The sequence below is a fragment of the Chinchilla lanigera genome, unplaced genomic scaffold, assembly GCF_000276665.1.
Source record: "Chinchilla lanigera isolate Chin_1 unplaced genomic scaffold, ChiLan1.0 scaffold00047, whole genome shotgun sequence".
NCBI classification, from domain to species: Eukaryota; Metazoa; Chordata; class Mammalia; order Rodentia; family Chinchillidae; genus Chinchilla; species Chinchilla lanigera.
In genome coordinates, this window is record NW_004955448.1 from 9,934,466 (window position 1) to 9,952,248 (window position 17,783).

At 38.2% G+C, this 17,783-nt stretch overlaps 1 protein-coding gene across 7 annotated transcripts in view; it reads left to right on the plus strand.

Annotated features, from left to right (window-relative positions):
• Positions 1-2,793: 2,793 nt before the first annotated feature.
• The window catches only part of Iqcj (IQ motif containing J), a 249,401-nt gene continuing 234,411 nt past the window's right edge, over positions 2,794-17,783 (plus strand). For all 7 annotated transcript variants that reach the window (XM_013518669.1, XM_013518670.1, XM_013518668.1 and 4 more), the window contains exons 1-2: positions 2,794-3,224; positions 16,286-16,350. In XM_013518669.1, the coding sequence (XP_013374123.1) occupies positions 3,129-3,224; positions 16,286-16,350 (161 nt within the window). In that variant the 5' untranslated portion in view covers positions 2,794-3,128. The remainder of the gene's footprint in view (positions 3,225-16,285; positions 16,351-17,783) is intronic.

A 17,783-nucleotide genomic window follows, 5' to 3' on the forward strand; every position in this document is an offset into this window, starting at 1 on the left:
TGTGAGTGTATTTTACCCCCCACATGCAAAACAGGTAAACACATGCAAAAACTGTTACAGGAAGTATTATGTGGGTAAAAAGCCAGTTCAACACTTTTGCACAGGTGCATACACCTTGCCATCATTCAAAGTGAGTAAACACAGAGATTGCCTCCTTATTCCCTAGGAGCAGCTACTGAGATGCACAGCCAGCTACTGTTATGATAAAGTACAATTTTGCAGTAGAAAAGTATGGGATGAGTTTTGTAACCCAATGTTATGCCCTTGGAAAGCAGTCTATATTGTTAGACAATTATTGATAGCAATGAACATAGGAAATTCCATGCTTCACCTTGAGAATACATGTTTTTAAGGATGTAAGGAAATCCATAAATTTGGTTGTGCTAAATTATAGTCTAATGTATTGGCAATTACCATAAGTTATTTAAGCCATCGTGCAATTGTAGCTAATTGAATTCCAAGGTCTATTAAAGCTTATAACCAATTATATTGAGTTTTTGAGACCCTCACACCTAGAGCAAGCATCTGCATTATTTTTTGTGTGGGACGATTAGGTGAGATAGGATTCTTTCCCTTAAGAGAATGTCCTAAAATGTATTTGGCCTTGCTCGGTTTATATTTGGGTAGAGGGTGGAGAATGTTATAATAGCCTTTAAATGTGACATTATAGGTCCAATGCCTGTTTCTCCACCTTAGCGCTTCAAAGCTCTTGATAGCCAGGTTCAGAATAACCTCAGCACAAACCTACTGGATGTAGCCCATTGTGAGCACCAGTTTTGTCTTGCTGATCCTGGCTGGAAACTCCTTCAAAGACAATTCTGACAAATTTGCACATACCTAAAGAGAAAACTTTATCCAAAGAAAGTGGTACATGCATTATCAAAAAAGGAATGCATTTGCAGAAGAATTTTCCCAGAATAAGTGAGAATATGGATGTTACAGAGGCAGTGAAAATTCTGAGTCTGTGGGGCAATCAGCATATAATCTTTGATTTGAAGACTTTACAGATGTTCAACATGACAGTTCATATTAATCAGAGATGGGTAGGTGAGAGTCTGCAAAGCAATTTGATGTGAATAGGGTGGAGAAGAGCAGCCCCAGGTTGGGGATGGGAACCTTACCGAGCTTTGCACTGGAGCGCTGGGTACCACTCATGAACTCAGGTGATGTTAACTAGTAGAGATGCTGTTCCATGTTTTGTTCTGATAATTTTTTATTCCATTGTTTTTCTCTGTCCTCATCCTTCACCATAGAAAACCAGCCATTTCCACACACACATATTTACACTTCATTTTTTTAAGTTTATTGATACAATTTAAATATACATAGTGATCGTTTTCATCAGGGGGACTTAGTACCTGTACATGACTTAGCTCAATTCCTGTTCTTCTTTTCCCATTTCCTTACCCCCACTTCAACTCCTCTTCCCGTCCTTCTTTACAAAAGCTTTATTTCCATTATTTTCTTTTTTCTACACTTGGTTTTTAGATAACAGTTGTGTCCTTGAGCACATACAGATTACATGACTAAAAGATGTTGTAGTAGTTTTACTAGCAAAGAGCTCAACTAAAGTTTAATTTCCTCTTTAGGACTTAGGTATTCTTTCTGAACATTCTGCTACAGCTGTCTGCATGAAAAATATCAATTCTAATATATCTTGGTTTAGAATAAAATAGTTCTTATCAAAGTGGTTCACCTGTTATGAAACAATTTGAGGCAATCACTAAGATCATGAAATATAATAGAGCGTTAGTGGGTAATTTCACATATGAACAGAATAATGCCATTTCATTGACAGTTCTTTGTTGTTTTTGAGAAGTGATGTTCTATTTATATAAACTAAATATCATTTTCCCTTTTGTGTAGGTTTGTCTTTTCAAGAAAATTAACATATGGTTTAAATTTGGGGTTTTTTGTTGTTGTTTTTTTTCTGGTACTGGGAATCGAACTCACGACCTCATGCTTGCCAGGCAGGTGCTGTGCCACTGAGGTAAATCCCCAGCCCCTAACATATGGTTTAGAGTGGATGAATTTATTGAAGAAAGACTTAATCTTCGCCATGACCTATGTTTCACATTACTACACTGCAGTGTGGTAGTCAGTTGCTGTTAATATAGTATAATACAGAGGGGAGAAATGAATATTCTTATTTGTAGTGATTTTATGACATCACATGATAAAGCAGATTTGGACACATAGTCTTTGTTCTCTTTGCTACCTAACTGCCTTGTCTCTGTTTCTATCAGTAATGTTATTTTTTTCAAAGAACCCTTGAATCCACACCTTGAAATGTAACATTTCAACCTTGGTGGCATTTTGTCACCCCTTCCACAGTGTGCACACAGACATGGGGTTCTAATTAGCAAGGGAGGAAAAGGTGCCTCTTTTTTTTTTTTTCTGGTACTGGGAATCGAACTCACGACCTTGTACTTGCCGGGCAGGCGCTGTGCTGCTGAGCTAAATCCCCAGCCCCAAAAGCTGCCTCTTAGTGAGCTTATAGGTGCGCTGACCTTTGCTGGGCCCTCTCTAGAATATCATCTTTCAAGCTCTATTGTCATGCAAAGAAGAGTCAGGCTTATTTGACTGATCTGCCTTCTCTCCTGAATCTCAAGATGTTCAAAGCAATTTTACATGAAAATAGTCTTCAGCAACTTCTTGACGACCTAAAACTCTTCTTTCCTTCTCTGGTTACATTGGACCATCAGGCTTCATAAGACAGGGCTTGTATCTGCTTTCTTCTCCCCTGTCCCCATGGTTTCCTTATGGCTAGTATAGTGCCAAACACTTAATTATATTTTTGCTAAATAATGAATGGAATGATGATTAGTGACTCTAAGAAAGTGTGTTTCTCATGGCACTCTTTTTTATAGTCTTCCTCAAGCTCCATTTTCAATTTCATCCTTTCTGTATTGTGTCTTCCATCCAACTCTCATTCTTTTAAAGAATATTTGTTGAATATTCCTCTTAAAACCCAAGTTTTTACTGTGTGCCCAGTGTTGAGGTAGATGTTAAAAGTTTGATGCTTGATGTACCCATGAGGTCATAATCCAAGCTAAGAGGGGCCAGTGTCTGCTGGGTCTGGTGAGCAGCCATATGTAGAAGTGAGTTTTCCTTTCCCCAGTACAGTGATGCCTGCTTCACACGGTGTCCTACAGGAAGAAGGTAGCAGGCATATATGGAGTCTACCTTCCTGCCCCATAACCGGTGAGTGCCAGAACAGAAATGTAAGTAAAGATCTATGGCATTTAAAAGCAAAACTTTTATTTATTTATTTTTGACTTTATCCATTTTTGATACTGACCTATCTTAATTTTAAAAATAGATGATTTTACTCTTTATCCTAACTACAGTAGTGCTTATAAAATTCCTCACCCACAAATCAAAGGCACAAAATAGTTACTGCATAATTGCAAGTGGTAGAGTGGTCATAGTATGTAAAAATAGCCATAAAAACCCTAAGCTTTATTGAAAGCATCGTGTTTCAGCTACAAACTTGAGACAAATTTTGCACTCCTTTTTAAAAACCAAGCTTTTGCTATCCATGGAGTGAAACCGGCATCTTGACCTCAGACAGAATCCACTGACTCTTGACCTGTTGCTAGCATACTTAGTTGACCAGAGGTACAGTGTGCACATTTTCAAGATATGTAGGACGAATATAAAAATCGTTCTGCTCCCAGCACTGACTATAGTAAGAGGGGTCAGGTACAACATATGACTGCACTCAGCATAGTTTTTTTGTTTCTTTCTCCTACTGTGATCACCTCACTTTGTCTGTTAGTAATCTCATCCTTATGCATCATTATACATGTTGCAAATAAATAATAAAGCTAAGTCTGTTTAATAATTGTTTTCTGAGTAAGACTCTTAATGAGGACTTTAAGATAATATTGGTGGGCTGAGGCCAGGACCTCTGTGATGGATGGTCTGGGCTTCAGAGGCCTTAGCATGCAGGTTGGAGATATGTTCCAAGGTGTAACTTTTCCAGGTAATCGAAATGCCACTGTGCTTTCATGATCATCTACACACAGCAACATATTTGTACTCTTTTTAAAGATTTTTTTATCATTGTTTTATTTAAACTCATACCCAGATGGAGTTATTCCAAGTTTTTCAGTGCGTGATCTTAACCCAGGATTTTAATGACACATTGATGTCCCAAGAGGATTAAATGGAGTATAGCAGGGGATAGAGAGGTCAGGAGAAGGAGCTGGAGGATCAGGCATAGCTGACCACACAGATCATCCTCTGCAGTCCTCAGGTTCAGGGGCTTCGGCTATATCTGCTAGGTGAAGGGGGCCAGGAAGTATTCCAACCAGATGACTGTCCTAATAATACTGGCATGCCAGGAGCTAATTTTGTAGACAATGAATCCTCAAGGAAGGACAGTGGAAATAGACATGATATATTCCAGGAATAACTAGGAAATGGAACAGATAGAACCAGTTTTAGAGTGAAGCAGGGGTAGTGTCTATGTTTTGATGGGCCAGGAGAGCTATTATACTAAAAATATAATCAACAATGAAAATATCATTGTTGAGCACCTACTATCTGTTTGCTATAAGACTGAACACTTGGCATGAATGCTTAATAATCAAGCTTCACAGCAGCCCTTTAAATTTGGTACAGTGTCTCTGTTTTACAGGTAATAATACTGAAGCTCAGAGTGGTCACAAAGCCCATGACCACATAACTGGATTGGAGCACAGCTGGGCACCTACGTACAAAAAGAAAAATGAGACATAATTGCGGATTTCACTGACACTTAAGGAATCTTCCTGTGGATGACCAGTACCTAAGAGTACACAAAGCATTTTTACATATGTTATTATCACTCCAGCTATCTCATAACACTGTAGGGTAGGTAGAGATATCATTAGCTTATAAATGATGAAACTGACACCTTCAGACACTAGGTAACAAATTTGGATCAAACAGTAAATCTCAGTACTATAAAAAATGTTGCAATTTCTCCTCTACAAGGGCCACTGGTGAACCTCTACCACTGCTCACACTGTTGTGTGCTCTACAGAGGGAAACAGAATGGAGTAGATAAAGTTTTGATTCTGGAATCAGACTGCCTCGGTTGGCATTCCATTTCTGCTATAAGACATTGGATAAATTACTTAATCTCTCTAATCTGTTTTCTTATGCAAGAAATGGGAGTAATAATTGCATCTTTTGCTATTTTTATGGTGCTGCAGTCATAATTTTTAAAAGAAAATTTATGCAAAGTGCCTGGCACCTAGTAAAATTCAGTAAATGCTAGTAGTAATAGCTGTAGTTCAAAGAAATGGCATGCAATTAGCTGTAGGAATACTAAAATATATAAAATCAGATTTTGAGATGAATCATTTCTGAAGGCAGAAGACGAGTCAAAATGTAGGTAGGGAGTTAGTTTGATCCTGGAGATTATTTTCACTTAAAATAATAGTAAAGTTTATATAGGAAAATTAAGTTATTGGAAATGTACTTGAAAGAAGGCAAGTAGGCAGCCTAAGGTAATAGTCTTGGTGAAAATTAACATCATCCTGAACAAGAACGGAAGTTGAGGGAATGGGAAGGAGGAGATAGGTAGGAAGGAGAGGTGCGGAACATTTTAGGGGCACTCTTCCCAGCATGTACAATATTTTGGTTGCTTTTTTAATATCACTGGGTGAGTAGATAAGAAGTGTAAACTCATTTTCCAACTGGGCTAAGCCAAAAATCGAATGCAGATGGTTTGTTATACTATAAAGACATGCATTGCAGAATCAGGTACAATTTGAAAGTTACATGTTCTGATTACCTACATTTCATTATTGTTTTTTGGCATAAGATAGCTGGAGTGTATGGATTCACTTACATAAATTTGCTGTTCTGGCTGCATTCTGAGAGGTGTTTATTTACCTGCTCATGTGCTTATTTATATTTGAGTTCTTAGCTTGATGCATTATATCTAGGCTTTTCTCTTCTTCTCATAATGCAGAAATAATATGAGATACAAAAATTTCAATCTCAGTTGACTTTTCCATGATTGTCTTTCTGGTAGGCTGAATTAACTTCAAATAAAGTGATTGCCTTAAAATTATTGCCAGTAGTGCTTCAGTTTCTTGTGTCCTAGTTTTAACGGAAGTGAGTCTTCATTCTATAACAATAGCTTTAAAATGTCTGTGATCTGAAACTAGCAAAAGTTCTTGAGACTGTGCTCTACCTTAGAGAAGGAAGAGGGAAATTTGGGTTGCTTCGTCTTGCCTGATGTTCCTGGATGCCCTGCAGCAGTACTGTAGTTTTCAGGTGTTTATCCAGATTACAGCAAATGCTGGCTTGGGTGATCTGGTAGGTATTTCTGATGCATTCCAGAAAACTCTCAGAGGTTGAAATGCGCTCAGATCCAAGGTGCACAAGGGCAATGACTTAAGCAGTGATAACTGAGATTTTACCGAATATGTTTACACGGCATTTGTTCAGATGAGTTCAGTTGGTTGGCATCCTCATGTGTGTTTGGCAGTCAAAGTCTTTTATGTGCTTCTGCTTGCGAATGTAGCCTGATTGACCAGACAAGAATAAAGTACAGTTCTCATTGTTGTGCCTTATGTTTGTAAGTTTCTAAATTTACTAAGTATAAGGCAGTAAATAATAACCTTACTGTGAGCAAGTATTATAGGGCTCAGTACTCAATCATGACCTCACCCAGTGATTACTCCCATAAAATCACAGCCCTCTGGATCTTGTTGGACATTCAAAATGTCCTAAAAGTGCTAGAAACAGGCAAGTCTCTTTTTAAGACTACTATCTCATGTGCCTGTAATTTACCTGAATGAATCTTTTAGGTGAGCTGTTGATGTCTTATTAACCAGGTTTTTTCCTCCCAAAGAAATTCATAGTCAACTGCTGGGTAACCTGCCTGTGTGCAATTTATGGGTCTGCCAGCCATAAAAACATTAATGCATAATACATGAACAAAACATACACTCTTTTGGCAAAACATGGAAAAAGTAAAAAAGAAAGGAATTTCGTCTTTGCTTTCCACAGGGAAAAAGCATGAATCTTGCTTTTTTACGTTTGCTGCCTTTATGCCTTTAAATATATGAGATGACTATTAATGCCCGTATTCACAGCAGGAGTGGAGGGGAAATGGCAGTAAATTGGAAAGCACATTTACATTATAACAAGGCCCATGGAAGCACTGTAATTCACACAGTTATTTCAACAGAGGTTTGGACTCCCTCCAATTTAATTTTCTGAAGTTAGACTGCAGCTGGGTCATTCCTGGTCTAATCTGGGAAATGTATCTCTTAAGGCTGTGGATCAGCATGCCAGTGTCCCAGCTGTCACCAAGGGGCATCATTTACAGCCACTGGGGTCCGAGGCCAAAGCATCAGAATCACTTTATGTGGACACAGCAACCTAGCTGGCTGCATATATTCTGTTACAAAGAGCAATAATCAATACTTTGTGTTTAATGATGCAGAGGTAAAATTAGTATAGATTTTATGTCTTCTACCTTTCCAAATTATGCAAACATTAGTAACCCCTTTTTTAGGGCCCTTCTTACACTTCCTTTAAAAGTAAGTATGGGAGGAATTATGAGAAAACCTTGTGATATTTAACTGAACGATTGAATAGTCAAAAGGATTAGAGGTAATTTGGGTTTTTAACTTTTGTTAAGTAGTTACTTTTGGGTTAGTATGGAATTATTCCCAACACACACGCAGACTGATTTATGTGAATGTCGCAGGTTTTGTCACCCACAGCTATACAATGAAATAAATGGCAAAATGTGTACACATTTTGAGATCCCTTAAATGCTCTGCAATATTGCTGGGAATAAAATAGCTAAGTGTAAGTCGGAAAAGTTAAGAGGTTACATTTAGACATAAGTGCACTTTAGAGAAAAAGCAATTTTGAGAAGATTTCTGATTTTAGACCTGTCTGCAGAACATACTCGGTTTATTTAGATGGCAGAAATGGTCGGGAAAGAAAAACAAATAAGAGTGATGTTTTATTATCGGGCAGGTCAAGGGCTTGACTGTGAAGCCACAGAGATGAGAGTGCCTAACCTCCTCACTGTATTCCACTGTTTCTGACGGGAGAAAAACCTGTAGGATTAAGATGGGAGGCAATCTCACAAAAAAGCAGACTCCCATGTCTATCATAATAGTTCTTGCCCAGGTTAGTTTAGAATAGCCCTTATGACACTAGAAAGCACAGGAAGCATCATATGCCACTGACAGCACAGATTTCATTTGGAAGAATTTGGAGTGTGGTGTGTGTCTGGGTTGTAACTAAATAATTCAACTGGTACGGTGCAAAGTGGCTTAGCTTAAATTTTTAAGCAGACCTGATAGAGTTTGATCCTATTATTTGGTGAGTGAAACTGTGCCATGACACTGAGCTGAGAAACTGAATGCAGGCCTTTGGGTTGGGACAGCTTCTGCTATAAGGGGTCAGTCATCAAACAGCCGTGCTCTGTTAATGTTAATTGAACTTGTTGGGTTATAGAAAAAAAGAATTGTAAAGACAGGAAAAACAAAAGCAATTAGGATTCTTGAGACATATTACGCAGGATCCAGAAGAAGACAGGTAACTCATTTAAGAAGACAATTGAAAGAGTTTAAAGGAGTAACTGTTTACGTAGGTGTGGGCAAGAAAACCACAGAGGATGGGAGGGGGTCTGGGGTCACCATAGTTCAGGTGGGGAAAGAGAAGGCAAAGGAGAAGAATAGAATGGAAGCAAAAAAGAGGGAGAAACAAGGGGAAGAAAGGGAGGAAGAGAAGCAAAGGTTTTAGGACAAGAAAAAGCAGCAGCTAGGGGAGTACAGTGAGAACTACTAGGTGGGAGTGGCCACGCTGTGGAAGCTGTGGCCTTCATTTCCTGTCAGCCTGTACCCAGTGAAAGGAAAGAACCAAGAGGAAACGTACTCCAACTTCTTTTTTCTGACACCTCTATCTTAAGCCAATGCCTTTGACTCCTGAAATCCTCCCAAAAGCCACAAAAGAGCCTGGTTAATAAAGTCCAAAATTATGGGCTTGCCAGAACAAGAGGAGAGTGGAGAAGAGTAAGGAGACTATCTGTAGAGGCAAAGAACAATCAGTAGAGAATGTAAAATTTTTTGAAATTTGGGGGCCATTAGGCTACTAAAGTTTCTTTTCATCTTAGCCAGAACAACACATTCAATTCATTTATTCAACAGATGTCTATTAAGTTCTCCTTAAAGACTTCATTTATGGATTGGCACACCACGGGATAAGTGAGCATCCTCGACCTCCAGGATATTGCAAGGGAAGCAGGTAGAGGAAATGGCAAATTTGGGACCACAGCACATTGCTGAAGAAGCGGGTAGGTTTCCTAACCTTTGTGTTAGGCTGAGAGAAATTGTGTGGAGGAGGGGCATGTCAGGGTCTTCCTGAAGAAGAATAAGGTGGTCCAGGAGAAGAGAGAGCATTGTCATTGAACATCTAGTAAGAGAGCTTGTGGATTCTGGAAATGTATGACAGTGCTTTTGATCAGACTTAGGGAAAGAGGGCCAGTGGTAACAGAGATGGACCGTGGAGAGGCAAACTGAATCCCTGCACAGGACTTGGCTGAGAAGTTTGGAACCTATCCTGACAGCAACAGGGAGCTGTTGATGGTTTCAATAGAAAAATGGTGTTGCAGATATAGACTCAGACAAATAGCACTAATGAGAAAAACTAATGATGGAAGAAACCAATTTGTGTGTATATGCTTTAAGTGATATAGTAAAACAAAATTTTCATACAGATGAAACTCCCAGTAAAGATAGATTGAGCAAGCTGAATTCCTTATCCACCTCTGAGAAAATGAGGACATGGTTTGGAACTTCCAGGCCAATTGAATTGAAGTGTTTTGTATAGTTAGCTTAACTAACCAAATGATGAAATCAGTCCTCCAAATTGTCAGCAGAGCAGCTGTTCAGAAAGCTCTTGTTAGTCATTGACCTTATGTTTAATACGATTTCCTAGAACGTGGATAGTCAGATTGAATAAAGTACTGCACCAAAGTCCTCTCTATCTAGCAAGCTCCCTGCAAAAAGGAATCAAGGAGAGAGTGGCTGGCATAGTGTGCAAAACCCTTTCCTTCCTGAAAAAGAAAAAGAAAAGAAGACAAGACACCACAGGCACATCATAAAGGAGAAAGTGCCGACATTACCAAGAACAAAATGTCCTTTCATTACATTTAGATGTATCATTAGCGCTTTAATAGTAACAGTTGTGTCACTAAGCACTGTAACCGTAATGTAGTGGGTAAGAAAGGAAAAAATTACAACCCAAAAATTCAGTTCTGGTTTTCAAGAGTAATTAAGATTTCTCATTCAAATTATTTGTTTTCTATAAAAGTGGCTTTAAGCTGGCCCTTTTATAGAAGTCAGATTTATTTATTTATTTATTTATTTCTGGTACTGGGAATCTAACTCATGACCTTGCGTTTGCCAGGCAGGCGCTGTGCCGCTGAGCTAAATCCCCAGCCCCTAGTCAGATTTATTAAGTATGTCATTGGATGTAGAATGGATAGGATGAGACACAATGGGGTAGGCAGAAAGGATGGAGCAAAGGGAATTTACAGATATGAAGACTTACTTTTAAAATAAGGAAACAGGGTTTATAGGGTAAAGAAGTTTTACTTTCAAAGTAAAATGTCATGTGCAAGACTGAAAAGTGTGTTCTATTTATCATATACACTCTCCATACTTGATGTTTGTTTCCACTTACCGTTCAAAGTGCACATATATTAAGAAAGTTAAACAAGAACAAAAATATCCACATATCATGTAGGAAAGAAAAGGAAAATTGCACTAACAGTCTGGAAAGAATAGTTATGGCAATTAAATATTTAATTTAGCTTACATTTCTGCCAAGCAAGACAAAAATAAATGTGTAAGACATGAGTTGTTATTGTTGAAAAGATGTATACTGGTGTATTGAAAGAAGGAAATGTCTCTTATTGTAATAAAATAATTTTTATTACATTATGTATAGGCTAGCTAGGTACAGTATCTTGTAGAGCAGTATGATAGAGGATGCAGAAATGTTCTTCATATGAGATATGCTTGACATAAAACCAGCACCCTTAAATTAAAAAAGCATTGAAGACCATGACCACCCTTATGTATTAATCATGGGATTGGACATTGTAAAATGCATTTTTAAGAACAAAACACGCAAATAACTGTTCAGTTCTAAACTGTTGCATTTCTATGGCTTATGAGAATTTTGTACTGTATTCAGTGGCTCTAAATTATGAGTCACATTCACTTCTCAGTTAGAAATCTTTCAATTGGTAAAAACAACCAGAAAATTAAACTGAGTGCCTCAAACAAACGAGAAGGTCTACAAAAGTGAAAAGACCATCAGTGCGTCAGTTTTAAGCTTTGGTTTGTCTATGCAAGTTTGACCCACAAGTGCACAACATGACAGGCTCTGTTTTGCTTTGCCTCTTCCACTTTACGTGCTACCTTTTTTCTTCAGTTAGTGTATCTCACAGCAGGAAACACTTTTGTGACAGTTCCAGGGCTCTTCATACTTCAAAATCAAAAGGAAAAAAACCCTAAATTTTCCTACAGATTCTAAAGATTAAGCAGTTAACATTGGTTGAGCAACTACTATGAGCTGGGCACTATTCTAGGAGCTTAGAATAGTGATAGGTGAGCGTGACAAAAGCCTGAGTCTACACTACGGAGACAATAAAATGTTTACACACAAAGGTCTGATTTATTTCACTTATGAGTATAGTCTCTAGTTGCATCCATTTACCTATAAAAGCCTCGAGTTTATTTATAGCAGAGTAATACTCCATTGTATAAAAATACCACTAGTGTAAGAAACTGAGAGTACATAAGATCCAAAAGGTACAATAGATATTGTGAAAGGGAAAGACACTTCTCAAAAGGAAAGAACAACTGGGATAGGGGAAAAGAGAAAAGAAAGGATATATATATATATATACATACACACACACATATATATATACATATATATATACACACACGCACAGGATAGCTAAGATAATTATACTACTAATTTCTATTAGCTCATTGAAAGGAACAGTTAGTGCTTATATTGTTTGATCGATTGTGAATGCCTATATCTGGTAATCTGAGCAACTCCTTTGAGGATAACAATATGCAATATAATAAGCATTGTTACTTTCCTATCTCGTGAAATTCTGTATCTATTAATTGTTTTTGTATTCTCTTTAAAATAAAAATAAATAAATAAAAACCCTGTGCCTCAAGAGTTTACCATTCAGGAAAGGGTGGCAAATCATCACTTAGCACAAACATGTGTATTAAGGAGTGATAAAACCATAAAGAAGGAACAAAAACATATAGAGCATGGTGATCATAGAGCAGGACACAAGTGACATCTTGTAGAGTTGAGTCAAGAAAGACTCCTTTATGAAAAAGCGACCCCTGACTGAGTGAGGGAAAAAGCTATGTGAGGAGATGGGCATGAGGCTTCTGTTCAGAGGAAACAGCAAAGATAAAAGCAAGGCTGCTTGTGAAATGCAGTGATAGTATGACAGGAGGGGAGTGAGTCGTGTGGATGGAGACTGGTAAGAGAAGAGGTCTTTGAGACAGTGAGGGTTTGTATTACATAGGGCTCTGCAGACCACGGTGACAAGTTTGGATTTTATTCCAAAATCACTGGAAAGTTATGAACAGAAAAGTGTGTGTCACTTGTCTCTATTTGTCTAACCACGATGGATTCATAAACTAGCAGACTGATCTTCTACATGAAAAAGTGTGCAAGTTTTGGCAAATCAGAGTGGAGGCAAAAGTTCCATATTTTCACCTGGATCTCAGTTACCCTTCTGTTTTTAGTTCTTTAGTATTGATTTTTTTGCAGTTTTTGGGATCAAACCTGGGACCTTGCACATGCTAGGAAACAATCTGTCCATGAGCTGCATCTGCAGCCTCTAAGTGCCTTTTAGCCTTCTATTTTACCATCTTAAAGTGGGGTTTCCCTCCCTATGTGTACAATGGCTTCTTCGCTCTGTATCTCATTGTTCCAACTCAAGCAGGAAGGACAAAGAAGCGTAAGAGTCAAAAGCCACATGCTAGCTGTCTCTGCTGTTTGTTTTGTTTTGGTTTGAGACAGGGTCTCACTGTGCAGTTCAGGCTGGCCTTGAGCTCACTTTGTAGCCCAGGCTGGCCTTGAACTTGCAGCAATCCTCCTGCCTCAGCTTCCTGAGTGCTGGGATTACAGGCATGCACCACCACACCTGGCAGTTTCTTTGTATCAGAAAAAATGACAGTTTTTACAGATGCTGCATTCAGTAGATTTATGTAAATGTTCATACGAGGAAAAAATGGATCCCAGCCTCCACCACCCAAAATGCATAAAAATCAATTCAACACTGATCATAGAATTACTGTACATTTAAATAAGCTGTTGAATTTCTAGAAGAAAATACAGGAAATTATCTTTGCAACATGAAAATAGGCAAATATTTCTTAGGATACTTAAAATATTAAATAACAAAAATAAAATGAAACAGTAATCCTATTGCATCCAAGTGGAAACCTTCTGCTTATCAAAAAATAGTGACTTTACCAGTGAATTTATCTGACAAATAACTTTTATTCCAAAATATATAAGTAACTTCTACAACTCAATAAACAAAAGACATATAACCCAATTAGAAACAAATAAAAACATTTAACATTATTAATTATCATGGAAAAGTACATTAAAATCAGGTCAAGGTACCATGCATCCATTAGGATGATTAAAACTAAAAAGACTGACAATATCAAATGTTGATGAAGCAGGACAATATTTCTTGTCCATGGCTTATTGGAATATAAAATGGGGGGCTGGGGATTTAGCTCAGCGGCACAGCACCTGCCTGGCAAGCGCGAGGTCATGAGTTCGATTCCTGGTACCGGGAAAACAAACAAACAAACAAAAAAGGAATATAAAATAGTACAACTTTAAAAACTGAGAGTTTCTTAAAACATTAAACAAATATCTGTATTATGGTACCACATGTTCTAAATATACACTAAAGAGAATTGAAAATATACATCTGCAAGGAGATTTACATAAAAATGTCTATACAGCTTTCTTCATACTCAGCAATATCTGAAAATAAATAGAATGTGCATCAACAGGAGAATGGAAAGATACATTCTGCTATATTGATACAATGAATGTTCAGCAATGAGTGGAAATAAACTACTGAGATATGCAAGGGTGTGGCTGAATGTCAAAATATTCTGAGCAAATTAATCTAGATAGAAAGAAAAAAATATGAAATTTTAAAGCAGCCACAATTGAAAGGGATGGAAATTAGAAAAGAACTGTCATTAGGAGGGGGGGCCTTAATTGTAAAAGGACATAAAGGAACATTCTGGAAAAAGGATGTTCTAAATACCATTTTGGCAGTGGTTCTATCGGTGTATGCATTTGACAAAACTCTTAATTTGATGTGTGAATTTTAAGTTTTTAAATTATACTTCAACTAAAAAAAAAAAGCTGTTACTGAACCATTACCTTGATTGATATAGGGAGAATTAAATGGAAAGCAGGAGATTGGTAGACAGTTGCCACTGTTGGCTTAGATAAGACCAGGATGCGAGCAGATCCCAGATATATTCTGAAAATGGAGATAATAAGATTAAACAACTGATCGACTGGATAGTGAGAAGAAGAAAGGAGAAAAGGCTGACTAGAGATTTTAGTTCTGCATAGCTAGGTGAATAGGGACGCCTTTTGCTTAAGCGAGGAAGAAGCAGTGAAGAGGTTTTGGTTAGGAGGTATTGGCAGAGAAATCGACACTTTGGTTTTGAGCTTGAGATGCTTGTCAGACATGCACATAAAACGCTGGGTAGGCAGGTGAATGCAGAAGAGTGGGACAGGGAAGGGTCAGGCGCAAATGTGGAGTTAGACCAATGAGGCCGAATGTGATTGCTCAGAGGCGTAAGGATAAATAAGGGAGAGAAGAAGACAGAGGCACAGGACAAATGGCCGGCATATTTGCAGAGGAAATTAGTTTTTTTTAAATTAATGGGGAGGATCTGGAAGCAGCCATGTAGAGCAAAAAGGGCTCCTCTTCCTCTCGACCATGTAATATGGAGCATGTGGAAAACACCTGGCCCTCTCTTAAGGGGACTGTAGGAAAGAAAGTGAGCTGAGTGATTTGGCCATTCTTACCATCAGAAAATTCTCTGTATCCTACAATGGGGGCAACTCTACAACCCTTTTCTAAACATTTCCTTCATCTTCTTGATCTAACAAAAACATAGCTGTCTACAAAACAGCAAGGCACAATTCAGCTAGGGCAGGATAATTAAGAGAGTATTTAAAGAAGTTGAAGAGAGAAAAGTTTGCTGATGGCAGACTGTTAGTTGTGAAGAGCCGTGTGGAAAATTTGGATGGACTGAGGAGGAGGGGGCGACTGGGTCACGTTCTAGAACGTACAACTTAGTATGAGGTGAAAGAGATCATGTCGTAGTGGATGAGAATATATGACAGGTGTGTAGGGTGTGTACAAATACTGTACTGCTTTATGGAAGGGACTAGAGCATCTATGGATTTCTGTATCCATATGGATCCTGGAAGCACCCCCCCCAGTAGTATGACTATAGTTCCAACTGTGGCTACCTCTTGGGGTTGGTTACTTCAGCAGTTTCTAGCACTGAGGAAAGTAGAGTGGCTTCAGGAGATGGTGGTCTTCCCAGGAACAGAGTTCTGGAAGCCTTTGAATCTTCCGTGATTGATAAGCCTGAGGACCAGCAGTTTCACTGGGAAACTGAGCCAACTTCTATCACATTTCTGTGGGCATAAAAATGAGATTACAGACACCTGAGGATAGGTGCCTGAAAAAGTGCAGAGGAGGGGTGTGTGTGTGTGTGTGTGTGTGTGTGTGTGTGTGTGTGTGTGTGTGTACATGGACTAGAGGGAGGAGGTTACCAAAAGAGGATGGTTGCAGAATGGACAAGACATGAACACATTCATTAGTCTCTTATCCAGCAATTAGCAAACAATATTGTTGGCAGTAACTCTAGAGAAAGGATATATGGATTCACATGAATATATCTGCACTCTAGAAAAGTAACAGGAAGCATTATCATTAGTTAGGAAAAAACAGTTTAAGTGACCATATTACATTTCAGTTAATCAAGGATTAAACTGTATTGCGTGCTTAAATACATAGCCATTGCGAACAACAGGCCTCTTAATGGTGTGTAATCTTGATTTTGCTGAAGATTACCCTCAAATAATATTGTCAGAAGTACATGATTTCAATTTGTAAGATATTTCTTTTCTTTCTTTACAGGAAGAACTGAAAAGATTGCAGAATCCATTAGTACAAGTGAATGATGGGAAATATTTGCTTGAAAAGTAAGTAAAAATACTAAGGAAGTTAAATAAGTTTCTAGGTTGAAAAAAGCTCACATAAAAAATACTTGGCAAGGCAAAATTGATTAAGTACATATGATAGTTTCTCACGATATCTTTGTGATTAGGCCAAGTAAAATGGCTCATTTAAAATACAGCTAGACAGGCTTGAGGCTAATTAAGTGATGAAAAGCAAGCTCTGCTGATTCATAGATTAATATGACACTTAGATGTCTCCTATGGCTTGAAAGCTTGAAGGCTTGAAAATTAACCCTGCTCTATCTATAGCTTTACACAAGAATATTTATAGAGGGATGCATAAAAATTGCAAGAAGTTCAAGGATCACCCCAAACTAATAGAATAAACACTCAAAATAACACAATAAAATGAAAGAGCTTTAAAAAAAAAACAGAGAGAAAGAGAGGAAATTGAACAGAGATAAAAATGCAGTCATGTCTTCCACTCGGATTTTGAAGCAGGAATGTCCCATTTGAGGCCTGAAGGTTGGATATGACTATGTTACAATAAAAATATTTGTAGATGACATGTTGATATTTATATACCTTTTATTACGCATTTTATACACATCCAAAGGAAACAACTCTTCACTCAGTGCAGCCCCAGGAAATCAACTGTGTCCAACCCATGGGCTACACTGGGATTAGAACACATGAGAATATCCTGATTTCAGTTTATGGGTAAATGCTCAGAGGTTTATTTGCCAGTAACCTAGCTCATGGTCTTCAGGGCTTCTAAAATATTAGCATAATGTTAGACTGAGTAATAGACATGTGTTCTCAATGTAAGGGAGGAAAAACATAGCCATCATTTACTGTGGATTTAGAAGGTCTCTGTACTGTTAATACTGAAAGACATTTACTCATCAAATTCGGATTATGGCCTTTCATACAGGCATTCTTATTTCCTTTTTATAGATGAGGAAAAAGGCTCAGAGAGTTTTCAGCAACTTGTCTGAGTCTATGCCACTCATGAGAGGTAGGGATGGTAACCACACCCAGGTTTGGCTGCCTCCAGAGCCCTTGCTCTCAGCTCTTGGCAAAGTCCCAACGTACCCTGAACCAGTGAACCCCAGGTGACTGTCACGCTTGGCTCTGGACGCTGTAGTTTTTGTTTGTTTGTTTTTTTCCGGTACTGGGAATTGAACTCACAACCTTGCACTTGCCAGGCAAGTGCTGTGCCGCTGAGCTAAATCCCCAGCTCCCTGGACACTGCATTTAAAAAGCATATTGACATCCCTGAAAGTTCCAGAGGAAGTAAATTAAAACTGTGAGTGTTTAGAGCCATGTGAAACTACCGAAAAGAACTGAGGATGTGTCATTTGGAGGAAAACGTCTCTGAATGATCAACATAGCTGTTATTAAATATTTGAAGGAACGTTCCTGTAAAGGAGGGACTGAATTGTTCTTCTTATTCT